General features: G+C 56.2%; 1 protein-coding gene across 1 annotated transcript in view; it reads left to right on the forward strand.

Annotated features, from left to right (window-relative positions):
- KCNQ1 (potassium voltage-gated channel subfamily Q member 1) overlaps positions 1 to 21389 on the forward strand; it is a 333009-nt gene that overhangs the window by 116149 nt on the left and 195471 nt on the right. The window contains 1 exon segment of the mRNA XM_043972032.1: positions 5524 to 5644. Coding sequence (XP_043827967.1) covers positions 5524 to 5644 — 121 coding nt within the window.

Raw genomic sequence — 21389 nt, forward strand, 5'->3', positions numbered from 1 at the left:
CACTCTGAAGTGCCGTTAACACAGACCACATGCCCCTTACTCCTGTGGGAGTCGGGCTTGTTGTTTAGACATTTTCTCTCAGTGATTGGTAAATTCCTCCCATGTCAACCTGGCTTTAACTGTCATCTTCATGTAAAACCTGTCAGGATGAGCCTGACCGTGTGGCCAGAGCCCAAATGGAGACCAGACCTTGGGCCTGGGCCCTCGGCCAGGACGAATGCCAGGAGACCCTTTTCCCGGAGTAGGTTCCGGCCGGCCCTCTCTCTCATTATGTCTGAGTGCAGGATGAAGGCCACCCTTGTCGCCACACCGGCCGCAGCCGGACCGGCTCGCTGGCTTCCAGGCTAAGCCTGGGTCTGTCTTCATTGCTTGTGACATCAACAATTAAAGTCATTTTGACGTTAAGCCTTTCCGTGGTTCTGGTCTGTTTCTACTCTTGACTTGAAAGCCCTTGGGCAGGGGTCAGCACCTCAGAGACTGCCAGAGCCGAGGGCCCTCCTTCCAGGCCTCCACCCCAGCCCCTTCATTTTACAGACACAGAAACTGAGGCCGGCACCAATCACACAGCTCAGCAGGGGCCGAGCCGGCCAGCTCTGAAGCCTGTGCTCAGCCCTTTCCCACACCTCCCTTCCCCCCACACGGTCCATTTCCCAGACTCCCAGGGTCTCAGCCACAGTGTGCTTTCACGCCTTTGGGAGGGAGAGCAAGGCTGTGTGCGTGGGAGCGGGGCCTGAGGCAGATGTGGGGCTTAGGGAGGGGGGGGGCCGGGCCAGCTTCTCAAGGCTGACGCATGTAACTCATTTCCCCATTAAGAGTTCTGAGAACATCTGGACTCATTTGGCAGCGTCTTCCCTCACTAATGGCTTTGATGCTGGTGTGAGGTGGGGGGCTGGCCCGTGTTCTCCGTGGTGAGAAGACAGCAGAGGAGGCAGGGGCTCTAATTAGGGCGGACCCTTTGTTTGTTTGTCCCGGAATCTAAGGGCCGCCATCCTTCTGCCTCATCGGGGGCTCTTTGCTGCCTCTTTGGGGGGCTGGCCAGCCAGGCTGGAATGTTCTGTGCTCTCAGGCGTCCTGCCACCTCCGGAGGAGGAACATGGGGTGCGGGGTGGGGGATAAGACCTCTCAGCAGGTGAAGCTTCCACTGCCACCCCCGGGCCCAGCCCTCCTCGCTGACCATGCCCTGCTCCCTTTGTCCCCTGGCTGGTCTTGCTCCTCCGGTAGGGGGCACTCTCTTCTGCCCTTGCTCCCAGAGTAGCCGGCATCCTCAAGGGCAGAGAAGAGAAGCCTGCAGCTCTGCTTGGATTTCCATGAAGAGTCTTGCCCCGGGTGGGTGTGCATGGGAGCACCTCTGCATGTGTCTGGGTGAGGCTGCAAAGACGCCTCTCACCTCCTTCAAGCCTCTCCCTTAGATTCCCTCCTATGGTCTCTCCCCACTGGGACCTGACTTCCAGTGTCCCATGTTCCCCCACCCCAGGGCAGGGTCCCCTAGACAACACTCATCACCGCTCTCCAGTCCCCCCAGATCCACTCCCCCATGCCCTCCCGTCCATCCTAAACAGAGCCGCCAGAAAGCCCCTCTCTAGGCATTTGACCCATCAGTAAAGTCCAGCCTACTTGGCTTGCCATTCAAGGCTTCGCTCCTGTCTGTGACCTCTACCTTCATCCCTCCTGATGGGCAGTGCTCTAGGTAGGTGGGACGACTCACTCCCCACCCCAGTACACATCCAGTACTTCCCACCTCCACACCTTTGCTCCTGACATGTCTGAGGGTTGGAATGCCGTGGCCATCCAACCAGCTCCATATCCGTCTAGTTGTTATTAACCTGATCCCCCTCTCTCCATCTTCTCCCTAAGAGGAGCATGAGCAGATTTTCCCAAGGCTTTGTTAAAATCGAGGGCACTGAGGCCCGCCTCACATCTTCGAGGTCAGCAATGCTGCCCCAAAGGGAGGGGCTGCTGCGCCCAGCCAGCCTGCCGCGGTACACACCGCGAGCCCCCATTTCCCGGGGATCCTTCGGCCGCAGTTCATAGATTCGATTCTCTTTCCTTTTTAGAAAATTGTCTGGCCCCCGCCCCTGCCCCGGCCCTGTCCTTCCTTCCCCATTGCCCACGTTCTTTCAGAAGTCGCTGCCAGTGAGGGGTATCCCAGGTCATTCAGGACCCCAAGTTGTGTTTCGTCTGGGCCCCTGGATCCAACTTCATCCAGAGCAGGGAGGGGCTATCTCTCCCCTCACTAATCTTGGGAGTCATTTCCTCACTAACCATCTTTGTTCTGCCCTTTCCAGCACAAAGGTCATTCTCTTTGTTAGAGAAAATGGATGTGATGTCAACATGAAGCACAAGGGGACTTGCCTTTTCTCTCTTGTCCATGATCCCCTTCCCACCCACCCTCCTTTGATCCCCCCTTTGTCCAGCTTTCATAAGGTGTGTGTAGTCCCATCTGCCTTCCTCCCTTCCACCTTGGTCCTAAGCCCCCGAGGGCAGGGTCATCATGTTTGCTTCCACTCAGGGCCTAGCAGAGTGCTGCACAAAGAATGGAAATGTCAACAGTGATCTGTAGAACGGATTGATGAACGAGTGAGCTAAGACTCGAGTGACCAATAGGATTTGGCTGGGTCAGTCCCTGGGCATGAGCACTGGAGGAAGGGCATGGGGGAACATCCAGGAAAGTAAAGTCAGGCTGGATGGGACAAGACCCAAGACGAGGGCATTCCAGAACTGGTCAGAGGCCCTGGTTGGCCTGGCGTGGAGGAGCCCCAAGTGTGTGGAAAGTCTGTCACGGAGGGTGTAGGTGAGCTTGGCTCTGCTTGGCCCCAGAAGGCCAAGCTGAGAGCCCTGGGTGTCGGCCAGGAGAGCCGACTGAAGGGGAAAGGGCATCCTGGGCAGCTTCTGGCTCCCTCCTCACCAAAGAAGAGCCTGAGAGCCTCCTTGGAGGTTGGGGCCATGCTGGACTCCATGCTGCCAGGGTTTCTTCCAGCTCCGAGATTCTGGGAGATGGAGGGGGTCCTTGGGTCATAAATTTTGAGCTGGAAGGAAGCTTCAGGGCCATCCAACCCAAGCTCCCCATTTTGCAGATGGGAAACTTGAGGCCCAGATAGATTAAAGGATGTAGCCCAGGTGACAGAGCCCTTGTGCTCGTCCACACCCCAGGCTGCCTCCCGGGGACTCGGCACCAAAGGAGTACCCAAGATTGTTGGAGAGGCAGGGCAGTGCCACAGCTAGGACGCTAGGAGACCTCCAAAATTCAGCTCCTCTTCATCAAGGGAATCACCGTCCCATTCCCCCCAAACCCCAGACCGTTAGTTAATGGGAGTTGTTTGGAGGTCAGGGCTGGGTCTGAGAGCTGAGACACAGTGGGCGTGAAGAGGAAGGCAGAGAGAATGGTGACCCCTTGGCCGGGGTGGGGGGGTTGGCTTGGGGTGCCTCGGAGGCCAGCAGGGCGGGGGTGCTCACTGGGGCTGGGGAGAGGATGAGCTCAGCCTGGAACGCTCCCCCGCCAGATGAGGCCTCTGGTTTCCTGAGGAGGGGGTGGATGGAATCCAGAACCTCGGCCGACCCCGCCAGTGGCCACGCTCACATCAGCATCAGTGCTCGGCCTCCTCTGGCCGAGGCTCCTTTCTGGGCCCTGCAGATTGTCAGGCAGCATGAGCAGTCCTGCCTTTCATCCCGGAGGTGGGCTGTTCTGTGTCTTAGGTGTGCAGATAGCCAGCTGCCCTTCACTCGGGACTGGGGGCGGGGGGTTCCCGCCAGCCTCGGCTCTGCTCTTAATCTCTTGGCTGTTTTGTCAATCACGCCTTTCCTTGGGCTTTGGAAGCCCACCAGCTCAGCTCCCATCCTCAAAGCCCCCCTGGCTTTTCTCCTCCAGTCTCCCATGTTCTCTGTACAATCCTCCCTCCTTCTTGCAGGATCCCCCCACACACATCTTTTCCAGGGCAGCAGAGGAAGACTGGGCACTGGGCCCCGATTGTCTGTGATTCTTGTCCTGTGGGGTGCCCATCGGGGGCCCATCAGGGGCTCCTTAGGGTTAGACCCGGGAGTGGCCCGGCTTGTGAGGTCTTGTGTCTGTGTGCTGGCAAGCTAGCTGGGTACCCCTAGTTAACCACCATTCCATTTCTAGTTGGTGAAGCTTCAGAATTGTGTGAATGCCCTGTGACATGCGGGCTCAGGAGAGATCCATGGGAGAGTCAGTTAGAGCTGCCCTGGGGACACACCTCCTCCCTCCATTCAAGTCATGAGCTGCTTGGAGTTATGGGGTCCCCGAGTGTGCATTGTAAAGGGATAGGAGAGGAGCCAAGTGAAGCCACGCTGTCTCTAGGACTGAAAGAGACATCATGCTCTGTTCCCTGCCCTAAATGCACACACACAGAGACACACAGACACCCCCTCCCACACAAATTCACACAGAGACATACAACCCCCACAAACCCACACACAGACACACTCACAACATGTACACCCCCTACACACACACACACACACACACTCACAACATGTACACCCCCTACACACACACACACACACACACTCACAACATGTACACCCCCTACACACACACACACACACACTCACAACATGTACACCCCCTACACACACACACACACACACACTCACAACATGTACACCCCCTACACACACACACACACACACTCACAACATGTACACCCCCTACACACACACACACACACACACACTCACACACTCCTCTCCTGAGTTTCCCTGCCTCTGTGGAGGTTGTGGCTACCCATGTGTCCAGCCCTCGAGGTCACAGCCTTGGTGTCCTCCTTGCCTTCTTCCTCCCCTCCCCCATGGAGCCCCAAAGTTGCCAGACCTTTGTGGTCACCTCGGGGTCTTTCTCCACTCACGGGTGTCCCCCAGCTCAATAAGCCCGAAGAGTGGAGGGTTGGTGGAGGGCCCCTGCAGCCTGAGGAGCCCAGTTCTTTCTGTCTTCTTGGACACGGACGCTCCTCAGTTTCACTCAGACGGCCTCTTTGCTGCCCCTCCTCCCCCGAGACGCTTCATCTCCCACCTCTGCGCCATTGCCTCGATCCCATTGCCTCCTTCCTCCTGACACCCCTTGGACTCCCCGGTGAGAGTCCGCTCCGGGCCCCCCACTGCTCGCTCCCCACTGTGCTTACCTGTCGGGCCGGGCCTTCTGTGGGGGCCGCTGAGATGGAAGGGTCGGCTTCTTCAGTCCCTTTTCACATGGGACCATTCATTGAGTGTTGTCTCCCCATTAGAGAATAAGCCTCTTGGGGGGCAGGGGCTGGCACATGGTCCTGGGTGTCACAGTTCTTTAAATGTCAATCTATCTGTTGACCATAGTGGGATGACACCGTGTGTGTTTGTGTGTGTGTGTGTGTGTGTGTGTGTGAGTGTGAGTGTGAGTATGAGTGTGTGAGTGTGAGTGTGATATCTGTGTATGTGTGTACATATTTCAGAGCTATGGGGTGAGGGGGGCATGTGGGGGGTGGCATGCCTGCAGTGTCCTAATGGACTTGCCCTCTTCTGCCTCTCTGTGCCCAGTGAAGAAGAGCCCTTCCTCACTGGAGGTAAACCCTGGCCACTTCCTGAGGACCAACAGCTTTGTGGAGGACCTGGAGCTGGAAGGAGAGACTCTGCTGGCCCCCATCACACACATCTCCCAGTGAGTGCCCAGTTCCAGCGTCGGGGAGCCTGGGGGCCCGGGGGCCCGGGGCGGAGGGTGAGGGGCAGGCCGGGGGAGCCTACCTGTGGCCCTCGGTTGAGCCCAAGGGTGCCGTGTTGCCAGGATGCAGATAAAAGGGTGGATCATGGATAGGCCTCGCCTTGATCTAAGGTTTGCAAGAGCTTCTTTCTCCCAGACACTGCCCAGAAGGGCCCAGATTTGCTCCTTCTAAGAGGGTGACAAAAGCGGCCTTGGGCCGTGGAGGGAAGGTGAGGCCCCCTCCCGGCCACTCCGCTCTGTGAGGGTCCGAGGCTGGGCCCTTGGAAACCCTTGGTGGGGGTTGGTTCTGCTGCTTCTGCTTGTCCGGCAGCCCCCTCCTTCCCTCCTACTCTTCCTTACCACTCCCCAGGCACCCCTGCAGGTCCCAGGAATGGAGAAAGGTGGGGGACTGTGGGTATGAGGCATTGCATACACTCTCACCCACTGGTGAAGGAGGCTCGGTTGCTTTGTCTTGTTTTCAATATTTATTAGGAGAGAAGGCTCCCTGTGTAGGGGAGAGAGGTGGTCAGAAGCTGAAGACATTCATGAAAGAACAAAGAAACCTTGGGATTTCTTGGGTCTTCTGGGCTTGAAGTTCCTTAGGCTGGGACCTGGTGGCCCATAGTTTAGTGAATGAAATTAATTTAAAGTAGCAGGAGGAACAATGACAGGGACAGGAGTCAGAGACTGAGCCCCAAGCCCCCTTTGGTTGAATATTCCTAGTGTGGGCTTAAAGCAAATCCCTTCCCCTCTATGGACCTCAGTGTCCTCTTCTGGTGTGTGTGTGTGTGTGTGTGTGTGTGTGTGTGGAGGGGTGTATTGGATCTTTCCCATAATGGTTGCCTTGTATGGGGGAGGAGTGCGAGTGACCTGTTGTAAAGGAAAGAATAAAAGGTAGATGGAGAGAAGTGAAGGCTGCTGGGGGGGGCCTGCCTGGAATGGGGGTCAGGGCCCTAGGGCGGAGACCCCTTGGGCGCATAGTCTCTGGTGTGGGCAGCAAGGTGGTGTTTGATGGGACTGTAGAGCAGATGGCCAGAGAGGACAGTCCTGGCATGTCCGATTGAAGAGGCTGGGGGAGCTACCTTGGCCCCGGGGAAAGATGGGGGCTTGGGCTTGGGTCGCTGACCAACCCAGGCTGGGCTGTGGAGACAGACGGGCTTCCCTTTGCTCAAGGGGACCTGGTATCCATGTCGCCAAGCATGTGGCTAACTTGGACTTGTCTGTGGGTCTGGGGTCTGTGAGTCAAATCATCTTCCTCCTCACAGGATCTATGCTAGAACTGAGAGGAGCCCACCCCCATTGCACTAGAGATAAGGAAACAGAGGCTTGCCTTGTCAGTGGGTGCAGTGTCCACTAGGAAGAGCCCCTCCTGCCCCCCAGTGGAAGAATGGAGAAGTGTCGTGCTCCCTAGAAATACCTGACTGGGGGGTCCCAGTGGCAGCCAGCATGTGGGAGAAGGGATGACCCCGGAGGAGAAAGTCCCCCAGGTCTCCCTGCAAAGCGGGGGTGATTCTGGCCCCTCTCTGCCTGCTCCCCATGGCTGTCAGGGTCCCGCAGGGGTGCAGGGTCCACAAAAGCCCATGACTTCTGGGAGACCTCTGGAGGGAGCAGACCTGGAAAATCCTGGCCTGGCAGCGTTCCTGCCCGCGTTTCCCGCCTCTGCCCAAGACCGCCGCTGGCCCCCACTTGTTTCCATCCCAATGTTGACTCTCCCCACAGCCGCTGAAGGCAGATATTATATGGACCAGCCTCACCGTCTGGCCTTCAAACCCCCGGAGCCGCCAGTTGCAGCCAAAGGAAACTTGGGCTTTCTGGGCTGTGAGGCCCAGGGATTTTCATGCATGGAAAGTGTTTGGGGGAAAGCTGAGCTAGGGCACAAACAGCCTTTCACAAGGTGTTTGGAAAAATCCAGAGTGTGTGCAGGTGGCGGCTAGCCCTGGCCCCCTGCCCACAGGCCTGGACGCAGGACCAGCCAGGCACCCCTGAGGGCCCGGGTGTACCCTGTGCAGGGATGGGGACAGACCTTGCCCTCAGAGAGCTTTCCCACGGCGTGCTCCCAGGCACCATCCTGTAAGGAAGTCCCTGCCGAGCTGGAGGTGGCACAGGGCCGCAGCCCGGAGGGGGCTCCCTGTGTGAGTCGGGGATCCTGGGATGGGAAGGAGAGATGTGGCCAGGCAGCGTGGCGGAGGGTGGAGGCCCAGCCGGCTCTGCCCCAGGCGGCCGTGCCCAATGCCTGAGCCCCAGCCCTTTGACCCGGCCTAGTTCCTGGTGTTTTCTTGGCCGGCCCGTGGCCTGACACTTGTTCCTGCTGTTTAGAAAGACGATTCCCTTTTTTAATCTCGCCCCTGATTTCCCTGGTGAAGCCTGAGAAAATATTGCTTTTTTTTGTCTTTTGCTTTCAAGTGGTGAGGGCTGAGGCTGAGTCCTGCTGGGCCAGCAGCAGTGGGGCTGGTGAGCCACAGAGCTAGCACACCGCAGAGGCCCTTCCTCCTGGGTCCAAACAACGGCGTCTTCTCCTCTGCCCGGGGCTCCTATCTTTCCCAGGACACCCCCTGCCCGGGCCTCTTCCCCGTCCCCCTCCCAACTGCGAATACACAGGAGCCAGTGGGGGAAGCCTTCATTCACACTCCCACCACACTGGAGAGGCAAAGGCCTTGGAGCGGGAGGCTGAGGCCAGGGTTCAAATCCCAGCTTGATTCTCACTGCCTGTATGACTTTGGGAACCTGGGCTACCCTCTCTGGGCCTCAGTTTCTTCCTTTGTCAGATGAGTGGGCCGAATGGGAGGAACTCTCCTGGAGTGCCCAGCTCCATCCCGCGTGGACACAGAGGGGCCCTGGCTGGGCTCGTCTTCTCCATGAGCACAGCCTTTCTGCCGTCTGCTGTGTCTTCTGTGGACCTATACTCCACACACTCACTGAAGGAAGGATGGTGGAGGCTGTGGGGACAGTGGCTTCCTTTAGGTCACCCCAGAAAGCCTGGGCTTCTCCCTAGGGACCTCAGATCGTGGCCTCTCACTGAGGAGGGACCACCCTGGTGGAGCCTAACCATCCATAAAGGTCAGAGAGAGGTCGGACCCGCCATCCTGGAAGAGCTGGGGTGCTTAGAGGTCATTCAGTGCCTTCCCTCCATTTGATACCCCAGGAACCTGAGGCTTCAGGAGGTGAGGCCCTTCCCCAAACCACACAGAGGTCTAGGCTTCGTTTCTAGGGCACAATAGAAAGCCAGGGGGAGGCCTTAGGAGGGGGAGGCAGAGACCTTCACCCCCAGGGATTGGCTGGAGGAGCTGGCATGTGCTGCCCCTTGTAATGGCGTGGGTGTCCCTTGGTTCTGGCAGAAGGCCTGGAGTGCCCTGCATGGGTCTGGGAGGACAGAGAACAGGAAGTGTGCCTGGGATCCCAGCCGGCAGGACAGTTTCTGTTCTGTCCTTGTCTCCCATGTCTGGCAGAGAGCTTAGAGGGAGGAGTAGGAATGGATTGAAGGGGAAGAGATGGAGAGCAATGATTGTTGAACTGAGGAGGGGGGCATGGACTCTGAGGGGTAACCAGACAAGATGGTCTACATGAAGGCCTTGGACCTGCCAGGGCTCACCCTGGAAAGGTGGGCAGGGGAGGAGGAAGAGATGTATAGGACCATCAGTCAAGTCCGGATGGCACCTCAGGAACTGGGGCTCTGGCGGTCCAGATTGGAGAGTGGTCCCCAGAGAGCCCAGAGCCAATGGAGGGAATGTGGCCGCTCCTGAGGGTGGAAAGGCAGGCCTTCGGGGGCGTAGGGAAAAGCTGGGAGAGCTGGTTCGGCCTCAGTGCCCATACCAGGGGAGTGCAGACATCCTGATGGGCACAACTGCCTGAGCTAGGGGTGGCGATGGGCTGGGGACTGTCCTTAACACTCGGGGCCCCCGACTCTGCCCGCGCTTTCACCTTTGGGGCGGAGGGGCCAGCGAGGGGGAACGGCCTTCCTTCTGCCTTTTCGCTCATCACGGACGGCACATTCCTGCATCTCTCGAAGGGAGCTGCTCTGCATCATGATGGATGTCCGGTAATGAAACTTGAAGCCAGCTGCTTCGAGAGTCCAACAGCGCAGAGCTCATGGGATGGAACAATGAGCAGGGCCCATTCCTGGGTTCTCAGAGCAGGGGTTTTTTTGGATCCGGTGTCTGGCAGAAATGCAGGCACTTTTGGGGGAGCAGTCGGGAAGGGGGGCAAAGAGAGCTCCCCTCCTCTCCTTCTCCCCCCCTCCAAGTTGTGTTTTTCTTCAGGGTTTCACTGATGCGAGATGTATTATCATCCTGGTATCCGTCCAGAATTAAAATTAAAAACATAAATAAAGCGACATTTTGTTTCTATTAGGGGGCTCTCCCGCCCCCCGTGCATGGGGAGAGTGAGATAATTGCATTGTTTAGAGCTTTGAATGTCTCCGGGGGCGGGCTAAGCCCCTGTTGTTCTGGGGTGTGTTCAAAATGAGGGATTTCAGGAAAAGGAGAGAAGGCCGTGGATCACAGCTGTGAATTACTCTCTGACATCTCGAGGGTCCTGGAAACATGATTGTGGGATGACATCGACAGCAAGCTGCAGCTGGGGGCTATTTGGGGCCAGGTTCCTCTCTTCCCGGCCCACCGGGTGAGACAATCTCCAGCCTAACCCTGTTTTCCCCCACCCCAAGTTTTCTTACAGCTCACGTTCTCTTTCTCTACCTTCCCCGTGTTCCCCCAGTTTTGAGGGGCTCCCAGATATCACCACTCTTGTCAGGAGGCCAAAGGGAGCTGGGACCTCACTTCCTTCTGCCTCCCTAAGCCATCCCTTATTTGTACCACTCTTTGGGGGCACTAGCACTTCCCTGCCTTCTCACATCACGGCATCCTTTGTCTATACTTTGTGTCCTCAACTCATTTCTGAGCTCTGGAGAATAAGGACCTTCATCCTCATCTCTGTGGCTGACGTTGTCCTAGCTCGGGGCCCTCCGTGGAAAGAGTTTTCAGATGTGTGGGTTGAGTGGGTGGAAGACTGAGGACCAGAGTCCTAGGTCAGGTATCATGGCTCCCGCCAAGCTGTCCTCTTCACCAAATGCATCTGTTATTGTGGGGGACTTGATAAAGCCAATGAAAGGAATGGATTCTTGACAGAAGCTTCTGAATAAGATGGCAGACATGCTGAATTCAGATCCATGCCCTTGACTCAGAAGGTTAGGGCATTGTATCCTAGACTAATACAACTGGGAGGGGCCTTAGAGCAGCAGAACACATCCTGCTGGAGGGCAGCTTAGAGTTTAGAATGTAGAAGATGGAGAGAGATTAGAACATTGGAGCGTCAGGGTGTGGAGGAATCTGAGAAGTGCACCATGGAAATTCAGGTCTAGGAGTGACATTGGAATCTATATCATGGAGTACTAGAGTTAGCAAGGACCTTAGAACATAGGCACTGGGAGAGAACTTGTGACCTGGAATGTCCGAATCTGGATAGACCTTAGAAGAGAGAACATGGAATGACGTGGAGGAATCTTAGAAAGTGATAGTTTGGAGGTAAGAGAGACCTGAGAACAGAACATTGAATGTTAGAGTGATGGGTATTCTTCAAACCTAGAATGAGGAATGTCATATTGGGAGGACTTTAGAACATAGAAGATGGAATGTCAGACCTGTTGAAAAGCTTACAGAATGGAGTGTCAGAACTGGGAAAGAACCTCGAACATGTGACATAGAATGTTAGTGTTAGGAATGACCTTAGAACATGATATTTCAGAGCTGGGAGAGAACTTACAACAAAGAATATTGAATATGAAAGCTGGGGGGATGGGAATCTTAGAATATAGAATGTAGAATGTTAGAGATGAGAAGCACTCTAGAAGTTAGAACATGGAAGACTAGCTATGGAAGAGACTTTACAACATGGAATGGTAGAACTAAGAGGGAATTTAGAAAACAGAGCAAAGAATTTCCAATCTAAAAGGGACCTTAGAACATAGCTCATGGAATATATGATCTGGATAGACCTTAGAAGATAGAACATAGACTGTTAGAGTGGGGAAGGACCTTAGAACATGGAATGTCAGAACTGGGAAAGACCTTAGAACATGGAACATAGAAAACCAGAGCTTATATAGACTTTAGAATATAGTGTTAGAGCTAGGAGAGGCCTTTGAACATTGAACATGGAATGTCAAGAGTGGGAGAGAGTTTACAGCATGGAATATTAGAACTGAGAGAGACTTTATAAGATAGAACAGGGAATGGCAGAGCTGGAATAGACCTTATAACATAGACCACAGAATATGTGATCTGGAAGGAACCTTAAAACATGGAATGTCAGAGGTGAGAAGGGTCTTAGAACATAGAACATGGAATGTCAAAACTGGGAGAGAGCTTATAATATGGAATCTCCAAGCTAAGAGAGACATTAGAATATAGAACATGGAATACCACAGCTGGGAGAAACCTTAAAACATAGACTGTAGAATGTCAGAACTGGGGAAAAACTTAGAACATAGAGTGTGGAATGTCAGAGCAAGGAGAGAGTCTTAGAATATAAAAATTCAGAGCAGAGAAGAGTCTTAGAACATAGAACATGGAATGTCAGATTTGGAAGAGACTTTAGGAGACAGACTCTGAAATGTCAGAGGTGAGGAAGGTTTTAGAACATAGAACATGGAAAGATAGAGCAGAGAGGGACCTTAGAATATGAAATTTCATATCTAGGAGGGACTTTAGAACATAGAACATGGAATGTCAGAGCTGGAAGAGACCTTAGAACACAAACTCTGAAATGTCAGAGGTGAGGAAGGTTTTAGAACACAGAACATGGAAAGACAAAGCAGAGAGGGACTTTAGAATATAAAATGTCATATCTGGGAAGGACCTTGGAACATAGAACATGAAATGTCAGAGCTGGGAGAGACCTTAGAACACAGACTGTAGAATGTCAGAGGTGAGGAAGGTTTTAGAACACAGAACATGGAAAGACAGAGCAGAGAGGGACTTTGGAATATGAAATTTCATATCTAGGAGGGACCTCCTAACATAGAACATGAAATGTCAGAGTTGGGAGAGACCTTAGAATGCAGAATGTGCAATGTCAGAGGTAAGGAGGGTCTTAGATCATAGAACATGGAATGACAGAGTACAGAGGGATGTTAGAATATGACATTTTGGAGCTGGGAGGGATTTTGGAACATAGAATATAGAATGTCCAAGCCAAGAAAGAACTTAGAACATAAACTGTGGAATATCAGAACTGGAAAATGCTGTTGAACATAGAACATAGAATGTCAGTGGGAAGGACATTAGAATGTGGGTTATGGGATGTGAGAACCGAGAGAAACTTGACAACACGTAATGGCAGAACCGGGAGGAACCCTAGAACTCAGAATGTGAGAGCCTGGAAGAGGGAACATAGAAATGGGAAGTGGCTTTTCCAAGGTCCCATACTGAGGACCCCAATGTCCTGATCTAGCCCGGCCTCGCCCTTGCCTGCTGAGCAAACAGCTTGGGAGGGCCTTGAATGTCCCGCTCCCATGGAGAAGTGACCTCGCCTGCCATGAATCTGTCAGGTCTCTCTTTCTGACCCCTCCTTAGCACTCAGTCACATTCTAATGCCTATGACCAATTTGGGTGTGAGGCCCCACACTAGCCTGGGAGCTCCCCGTGGGCAGAGCTTTCTCCTCCCATCTCTGTCTTTTTGGGTCTTTGGACATGGTAGATTCTTGAGTGGAATGGACACTATTGGAGAAATGACCGTGTGTGGGTGTGGGTGCACAGGCCTTAGGGCCACTCTTGAGGAGTGTGGAGGGGGGCCCTTGGGTCTGGAGATGACCCTGCCTGGCATTGTCTGAGTGGAGCATTGGTCCCCCCACCACTGAGGGCTACTTCTGCCATAGTGCTACTCTTCCTCTGTTGGACTAAGCTTGGCTTGGGTGAGTCCTGTGGGGAAGACCCAGGCCTGGGTGACCAAATGCCAGCCCAAGGAATGGCCAATGGGTGGGAGGGGGAGCAGGCAGCCTGGTACTGTGGGGAGAGAACTAGATGTAGGGTCTAAAGACATGGAGTCAGATGGCACCTCTGCCCTTGGCAGAACCAGGGTCCCCAGCCTCCCTGCCCCAGGCTCCATGCCCCAGCCTCCATGTTGGCTGGATCTTTCTGATCATAACTTCCCCAACAACACAGGCAGTTTTTGTCCATGTTGGTCCTGGGCTTTTTGGTTGTGCCCCCCGAGAAGCTGTCCTCTCTCGCCCACCCTAGGACAGCACACGAGAAGCCCCCACTATTGTGCTTTCCCAGATTGAGGCGAGGGTGTCCCCCCCTTCCTTTGCTCTGTTCCTTGACCCCGGTCAGGACAGCTGTCAGACCTTGATGGGGAGTTGCGCCCCCTCCCCAGCCCCCTCTGGGATCCTCACTTTTCTGGCCCATCCAGAGATGGAACATTTTTTCCCATCTTCTTTGCTCATGTTTTCCTTAGGTTGGTGTCTGGATTTGTTAAATTAAATTGAATCCTTTCCAGTTTGAAACACTTGAGCGATTTTTCCCCCTTTAAATCACCGGGCTGGCTGGAAGCCGCCCCCAGAGCCTATGGATGGGGGCCGGGGAGCTGGCGCCCGTCCGGGGGCAGGGATGGGGCTGCCAGAGAGGCCTCAGGACGCTGGGGAAGTGGCTGAGGTTCTGAAGACGCGGACGGTCCTTTAGGTGGAGTTGAGGGTTTTGCCTGGCTGGAAATTCTCCCCCAAATATGAAATTTTGCTCCAGCAGGCAGAGTTCGAGATCTTTTGGGTGTTTGAACCAACTCCAGGAACAATGAGCTTCCAGCCTTCCAGGGCAGGGCTCCAAGTTTCCTTGATCTCCCCCTTGGAGTCCTCTCCCCTTGTCCTCCAATAGCACCCCACCTCTGACCTCTCTTCCCCAGCTTTCTGGGTGTCCGAGGACGTGCTCCGGGCCCCTTTGGGCCACCAACAGCACCACGGTGGAGGACACGTCTTTGTGTCTTCCTGAGAAGGAGGTGAGCAGAGCTCCCATCCCTGTCCCCAACACTCATCATGGAAGGTGGCCATGCTGCTCTGGATGGAGAGGAGAGCAGCGTGGTGTGGGGGGCTGGGGGGCCTCGGGGGGCCAGGGGAGGCTGGAGGTCCAAGTCCCAGCTTTGCCCCACCCTGTCTCTGGGACCCCAGACAAGTCGCTTAGCTCCTTCAGCCCCAGGTTCCTCATCTTTAAAGGTTAAATCAAATGAGACCTTTTAGCTGTGAAGCTACTAGGGAAGGTCCTCAGGTCATGCAATGAGTGGGACCAGGAAAGGCGTGACTGTGCCTGAGCCCATCCACGGGCAGAGGGTTCTGCTTGGCTGCCCCATGGGACACCTCACAGAGATTGCTTCCCAACAGTGGGGGCTGCCCAGGGGCTTCTTCTCAGGGTCTCCATGTGGGGCTGTCAGAAGCTCTTTCTGAGGAGAATCGTCACCCATAACTTCTCAGGAGGCATCCTCAGACAAAGGCAGCAGGACCACTCGAGGAGAGGGCTGCTTATGCATGGGAGGAATGGATCGGGGGCCTTGAAGGTCATCTCCAGTCTGAGACGCTATGACCCGGGTCCTGCTGATGGTTGACACTGAATGAATGAGCATTCACATCAGGAATCGGTCATGAAATTAGACACGAAATATAGAACTTTGTTTTGTTTCTGGATGAGAAAGAAGAGTGAGCCAGAAGATGGGGAGAAAGGGAGACCGGGTGGGGCTCTTGGGTCCCTGTCCCCCTCCCCCTTGGTCATTAACTCCAGCATGACCTTGGACAAGTCCCCTCCCTTTCCTGGGTCTCGGTCCCTCATCTGAAAGTCTAGGCGCTTGCTTGAGCTCCAAGGCTGCATCCAGCTTCAAGGTCTGTGAGGCTCTGGTTTGAGGATGACAGCTCCCAAACCACAAGTTTCCACCCAAGACCATGATGGGTGTGGGCAGGAGGGGGCCTAGCCCAGGGGAGAGGGCTCAGAGCAGGCCCCAAGCCCTGCAGGGGCTCCTCCGTCCAGAGCCAGAAGGGTAGGACTTCTTGGTGGGGAAGCTCTTTGGGCTCTTTCAGACATTGTTGTTCGTCCTTCGTTTTCATAGGACCAGTGACAGTGTGAGGGTAACTAGGCATGTGACAGAGTTGGGGAGGACACAGCCCCTGAACTCAGGAAGCTAGTGGAGGAGACACCAGGGCCACACAAGACTGTGGGACACATGAAGCCGGGAGGTGCCACCTCAGTGCAGGGGGAAGGTTGAGGTCAGAAGGCTGCACCCTGGGAGTGTGTGTGGGGTGGGGTCAGGAGCAGGTTATCAAAGCAGGGAACATTTGAACTGGACCCTCAAGGACTTGAGGGAGGGAGGCAAAGGGACCTGGGGCTGGAAGCAAAGGCGTGGAGTTGGGGTGGGAGTACAGTCCACTTAGGGAAAGTGTGACAAGGCTGGACTAGGAGGAGGGAGTCGGGTCATGAATGGCCTTGAATGATGAACCAAGGAGTGTGGCCCTTGTTGAGCAAAGGGGGGGCATTGAAAGCTCCTTAAAGAAAGGAGGGCAGATAAGCGTGCCAGGGGCTAAGGGGCAACTTCTTTGGAGACTTCTGGAGGAGGCCAACTCCCAGTGACGAGGCCTGGCCGGGGAAAGAGGCGTCCAGAGGCAGGAGCTCTGGGCATGGAGGCAGGGGCCTGTGTGTAACTTCAGGGGAGGCCATTGCCACCTCTGGGTCTCCTCTGTCAAAGGATGGGCTTGACCTGGACCAGAGGCTCTCTCAGAGCCTCCGCTGGGGTCAGACAGGGTACAGTCCTGTAACATCCTGTGTGTTGTCAGGGGGTGACTGGCGTGCTTTACCGAGCCCCCAGGGCCTTGCTAGCTCAGGGCTCAGAAGGTTGGGTAGGGAGCCTGGAGCAATGGGGGTGATGATGAGCCTCAGTGGGGAAGCTTCCTCTGTCCCTGCGCCTGCCTGCCCAATCCGGCCATTGCCCAGGGCAGAGGTGATGTGGGAGGAGAGACAGATGAGGGCCCTGGACCCTTCTGGAATGGGGGGTCCGGGCCAAGAGCCCAAGGACAACCGTCTGAAGTAGATCCCACCCTCTCTTGGCCAATCTCCCCCCTCTTTCCAGAGGGGCCAGGGCGGAAGGCGGGGGCAGCGCTCCCCCAGGCCCCTCCAAGGCCATCGCTGGCTCGCCCCCCAAACCCCATCCTGATGAGCCTGAGAAATATGCCGACTAAGCACATCAGGGCCCAGGCTGTGGGGCGGGTGGGGGCCCCGTGACTTTGGAAAGGGGCTCTGGCTTCCAGCACTTGGGGAGGGCTTGGCCGTTGAGAGAAGCCGGAGCTTTGGAAAAGTAATGGGAAAAGCGGTTGGGACCAGAGCCTTTCCCTCTAACTGGCGCCTTGGAACTTAACCCTTTGGTGTCCACCGCCAGAGAGAGAGGCTGGGGGCCGCCCGCAGGCAGGCTTCAGATCCCTGGGAAGCCTGACCTGCACCTGGCCTATTCATGACTCAGGCCACCAGGGGGCAGGGGCATTCCTTGGTTTTCTGGACACTGTATGGTGTGAAGGGCTGGCCTGGAGTCCCAGCCCTGACCCCCGCTGGTCCCCTCTCTGGCCCTCATGTTCCTCCCCTGGCAAACCTGGACACTGGTGTCTACACTGCGTGCCCTACACGGGCGCTTTGAGGGACGGCTTTGTCATTATGGGAAGGGGCATCCTTGCTGTGGCTGGTATTCTTCGGAGCCTGGCTGTGTGACCCTGGGTGAGTCACTTGATCTCTCAGTGCCCCTAGGGCTGTCAGGGCAGAGTAAGGGCCAGCCTGCATTCCCAGAGGGGTCCAGCCTTTACCCCCGTCTCTCGTGCTGTTGTCATGGATTGGGTGGCACTGGCCAGTCTGCAGCCTGGTCTGGAGGAAGGAGCGAGACCTCACAGGCTGGCGAGCTCCCCTACCTCGAGCCTGTCACCTTACCTCTCTGGCCTGTTTCCGTGTCTGTAAAATGGGTCTGAGGATCCCTCCTGGGATCCATGAGGGGCTCGCTGTTGTCCCGTGAGGGCTTGGAGGGTGGCCCGGAGGCGAGCTCTTGTGGACAAGAAGCCTCTTAGGCCCATTTCTGCTGTGCCCCCAGAGCCGAGCAGGTGCTCGGCCACCCCCAGTCCAGCCCAGCCCAGCCCAGCCCCCTGCGGGGCTGTAGCCACTGGGACCAAACCCAGACCAGAGCTGACCCTCAGGGCTGAAGGGGCCTCGGTGGTCTGCAGACCCCTACAATATCCTTCCAGCGTCCCTTGAAGACTGGGGGAGGGAGCCCCCTCCATGCGGAGCCGGCTCTCATCCTTGGGGTACTCTTCCTGACACCCAGCATCAGTCTGTGTCTTTGTAACCCCCTGCCGCTCCTGGCTCTGCCTCTGGGGCCAGCAGGTGTGGCCAATCCCTCCTCACAGGACAGCCCAACCCTTGCCTCTGTCAGATGAGGGAACTGAGGCTAGAAAGGCCAACCGAGTCTGCCAGTCACCCAGCTACAAAGTGTCTGAGGCAAAATTTGAGCTCAGGCCTTGCTGTCCCCAAGTCTGGTTCCCAGAAGCCTCTGCTTGTCCACACATCCCACCCTGCCTGGCTCCTCCATGCATCCAAGCACAGAGGCTTTGCCGGGCCTGGGTCTCCATGTGGGGCTGTCAGAAGCTCTTTCTGAGGAGAATCGTCACCCATAACTTTTGGTTTGCGCACGTTCATAACCTTGTGTGCTTGAGCTTTAAGGCAAGGCTTGCAGAGTCCAGAACATACAAGGGTTGTCCTCTGCCCCTTGGCTCGGCCCCATCCCTGTTCTGCGGGCCCCCCTTCCTACTGTGCCCACTCATGCCATAGGAGGATTTGGGGGAGGAGACAAGACTGCCCAGGAGGGAGGGCACTCGAACTCAGACCACCTGGCTTGGTGTCTGCTTCACCCCCTGCCAGTTTCTGTCTTAGTGGCCTGAAACACAGACCTCAGTTTACACCTTTGTAAACTGGGCATCATAATACCTATCCCACCCCCCTCCCAAGGCTGTGAAGGGGTCAGGTGCTGGAGGACCATCAGAGTCAGAGCTGGAAGGGGCTGTAGTCCTTCATTTTACAGAAGAGCAAACTGAGCCTCAGGGGGAGGAGCTTGTTTAAGACCCCACAGCTCTGTCAAGATTTGAACCTGGGTCCTTTTACTGATGATCCAGGATATCTGTGCTTGGACAGTAGCACAAGGGAGCCATGGGTGTCAGTGATGCACGGGAGCAATGATGTCGATAAGGAGAAGGGAAGTTGTTGAGTCCTGTCCGACCCTCTGTGACCCTTTTGGGGGTTTTCTGGGCAGAGATGCTGGAGGGGTTGGCCATTTCCTTCTCAGCCCACTTTACAGATGAGGAAACTAAGGCAAGTAGCGTTAGGTGACTAGTGTAGAATTCACACAGCCAGATTTGAACTCAGGGCAATGAGTCTTCCTGACTCTGGGCCCAGCGCTCTGCCCGCTGCACCACCCAGCTATCCACCAGGAAAGCCCACGATGATTCTGGGGGGAGGGAGGCTCACGAGGAGTGAGTGCCTGGCACTGGTGACCAGAGGTCTGGCCCAGCCCTTCTGCTGCAAGGGCCCCGTTGCCCAGGGATGTTTGAAAGCCTTTCTTGAGACCCCTCTTTCTTTCCTCCTGTGCCTCCTGTTGGGCAGACACTTCCCATCACCTCCTTCCCACTCCACCAAGTGGACCTTGCTTCTCTTGCCCCTCCGTGAGCCCCAGGCTCCTCCCGCCATCTTTCCCCCCACCCCTGTCCCTACGCCAGGCCCTGCATGGACCTTGCTTGTAGCCATCAGCTTTCTGGACAGAAGGGCCCTCAATCCTTGGGTCTGTCCCCGTCCCGGGCACCAGGGTCCTCCCAAACTTCTCCTCCTACTTGACCTCTCACTGCTCTGACCATCAATAGCCAGCCAGTGGGACTGGAGAGTAGTACTTTGTCCGAGATGCCAGAGAGCAGCCACTGTACTGTAAGCCCTGAATCTAAGCCACGGCTTGTTGTCCAATGGTTAGCGCACGGGGCTTCTACCGAAGATAGCAGCTCTCATGGGGAGTGGGTGTTGTTCCTGTGAAGAGGCAGCTAGCTGCATGGCAGGCCAAGTCAGGAAGATTCGAGTTTGAATCCTGCCTCAGATTCATCATGGCATTGTAAACGAGAGCCTCGGTCTCAAGCTTTTTGGAATAAGGCACCTTGAACTAGGTGGCCCAGTGGAGAGAGTGCTGTGCCCCCCAGCCCAGTGGAATCAGGAAGCCCTGGGTTCAAATTCTGCCTCCAACACTACCACCTGTGCCATCTTGGGCTGCAGCTCCCTCCTCTTTGGCTCCGAATCGGGCTGTGAGCCCACAGGACCACGGCCTTGTTGTGGGTGAGGAATGCCAGGTGCTGTGGGGCAGCAGCCAGTGGTTGCTACTACTGTGGTTATCAAACCCATGGGGGTAAACTGAGGCCAGTGTACCCTGGAGAGTCGGAGGTGGAGGCTTCTCTGGAGAGATTTCTCTCTGGTCCACCCCCTCACTGGACAGATGGGGAAACTGAGGGCTGGTGTGGGGGTGTGAAAAGGAATAATTGTAGCTGTGGCCGATGATGATGGGAAGGGAGTTCAGAGAGCAGCCGCAGTGCGGTGCTCAGAGAGTGGCCCCAGGGTCAGGAGATGCTGATCCGGTGGCCCTGGGCAAGACCCAGGTAATGCATCGTAGGACCGGTGCTGATCTGTACTGGTGAAGGGACTTTCCTTGCTAAGAGCTCCCTGGGCCAGCCCCAGGACAGGGAGACTGCCGGGAAAAGGCTAGGGTCAAGGATGTCAGGATGGATGCTTGTTCCCCCACGGTCCCCCTCTCGGACCCTGGTGTGGGAGGCAAGGAGCTTCGAGCTGCAGCAGCAGCTGCTGATGGCAGTGACGGTGCGATGTTGTCGTGGGCCACTGGAGGGCAGTGTGGTGCAGTGGGCACAGGTCAGTGGCTGTGGGCAGCCTTGGTGCCCACCTGCTTTGGGAGGGAGAGTCCCGAGCTCCTTCCATCAGCACTGGGGGGGGGGGATGGACCGAGGAAAGCCCAGGCGGGCGCCCCCCGGCTTCCCCGCGCCCACAAGCTGGGGCCCGGTAGGGCCTTCCTTCCTCTCTAGTGGCCGCACGTTCAACCTGGCTCAGCCCTGGGCGTGGGGGCAGCCTCAGTGCCCCGAGGCTGGCCTGCTGCAGCCCAGCCTGCCAGCTCACCTCGAAAGGAGGCCCCCGTGCGTCTGCGTAGCTGACCTCACCTCAGCCCCAATTCTTCCCAGCGACGCCTGCCCAGAAGGAACTCTTTAGACTGCAGGCAGTGAACACTAGGGGGCAAACGTGCTCTTCCACAAGCCTGAGCCCGGAGGCCGCTAGGGCCCTGCCAAGGGCCCAAGCAGGAAAAGGAAGCCTGCATCATTGGATGCCCGGGCACAGCTCCAAACGGCCACACCAGAGGCCCCCTGGTGAACACACACTGATCGATCGATGGATCAATCAATCCGGGGAGATCTGCCCTCAGAGCCCTCCATGAAGGACCCCAGGATGGGAGAGAGAATGAGTCAGGCCCTAGGGTTCTGGGAAGCTGCTCAGCCCTGCTGGGTCCTCAGGGTGATGCTAGGGAGCACCGTCCTGCCCACCTCAGGCCCTGCAGGGCCCGGAGCACAAAGCTTTCTGATGAGGTGGGGTCAGCATCTAGGCCTGTGCCTTCCTCACATCCA

The sequence above is a fragment of the Dromiciops gliroides genome, chromosome 6, assembly GCF_019393635.1.
Source record: "Dromiciops gliroides isolate mDroGli1 chromosome 6, mDroGli1.pri, whole genome shotgun sequence".
Taxonomy (NCBI): Eukaryota; Metazoa; Chordata; class Mammalia; order Microbiotheria; family Microbiotheriidae; genus Dromiciops; species Dromiciops gliroides.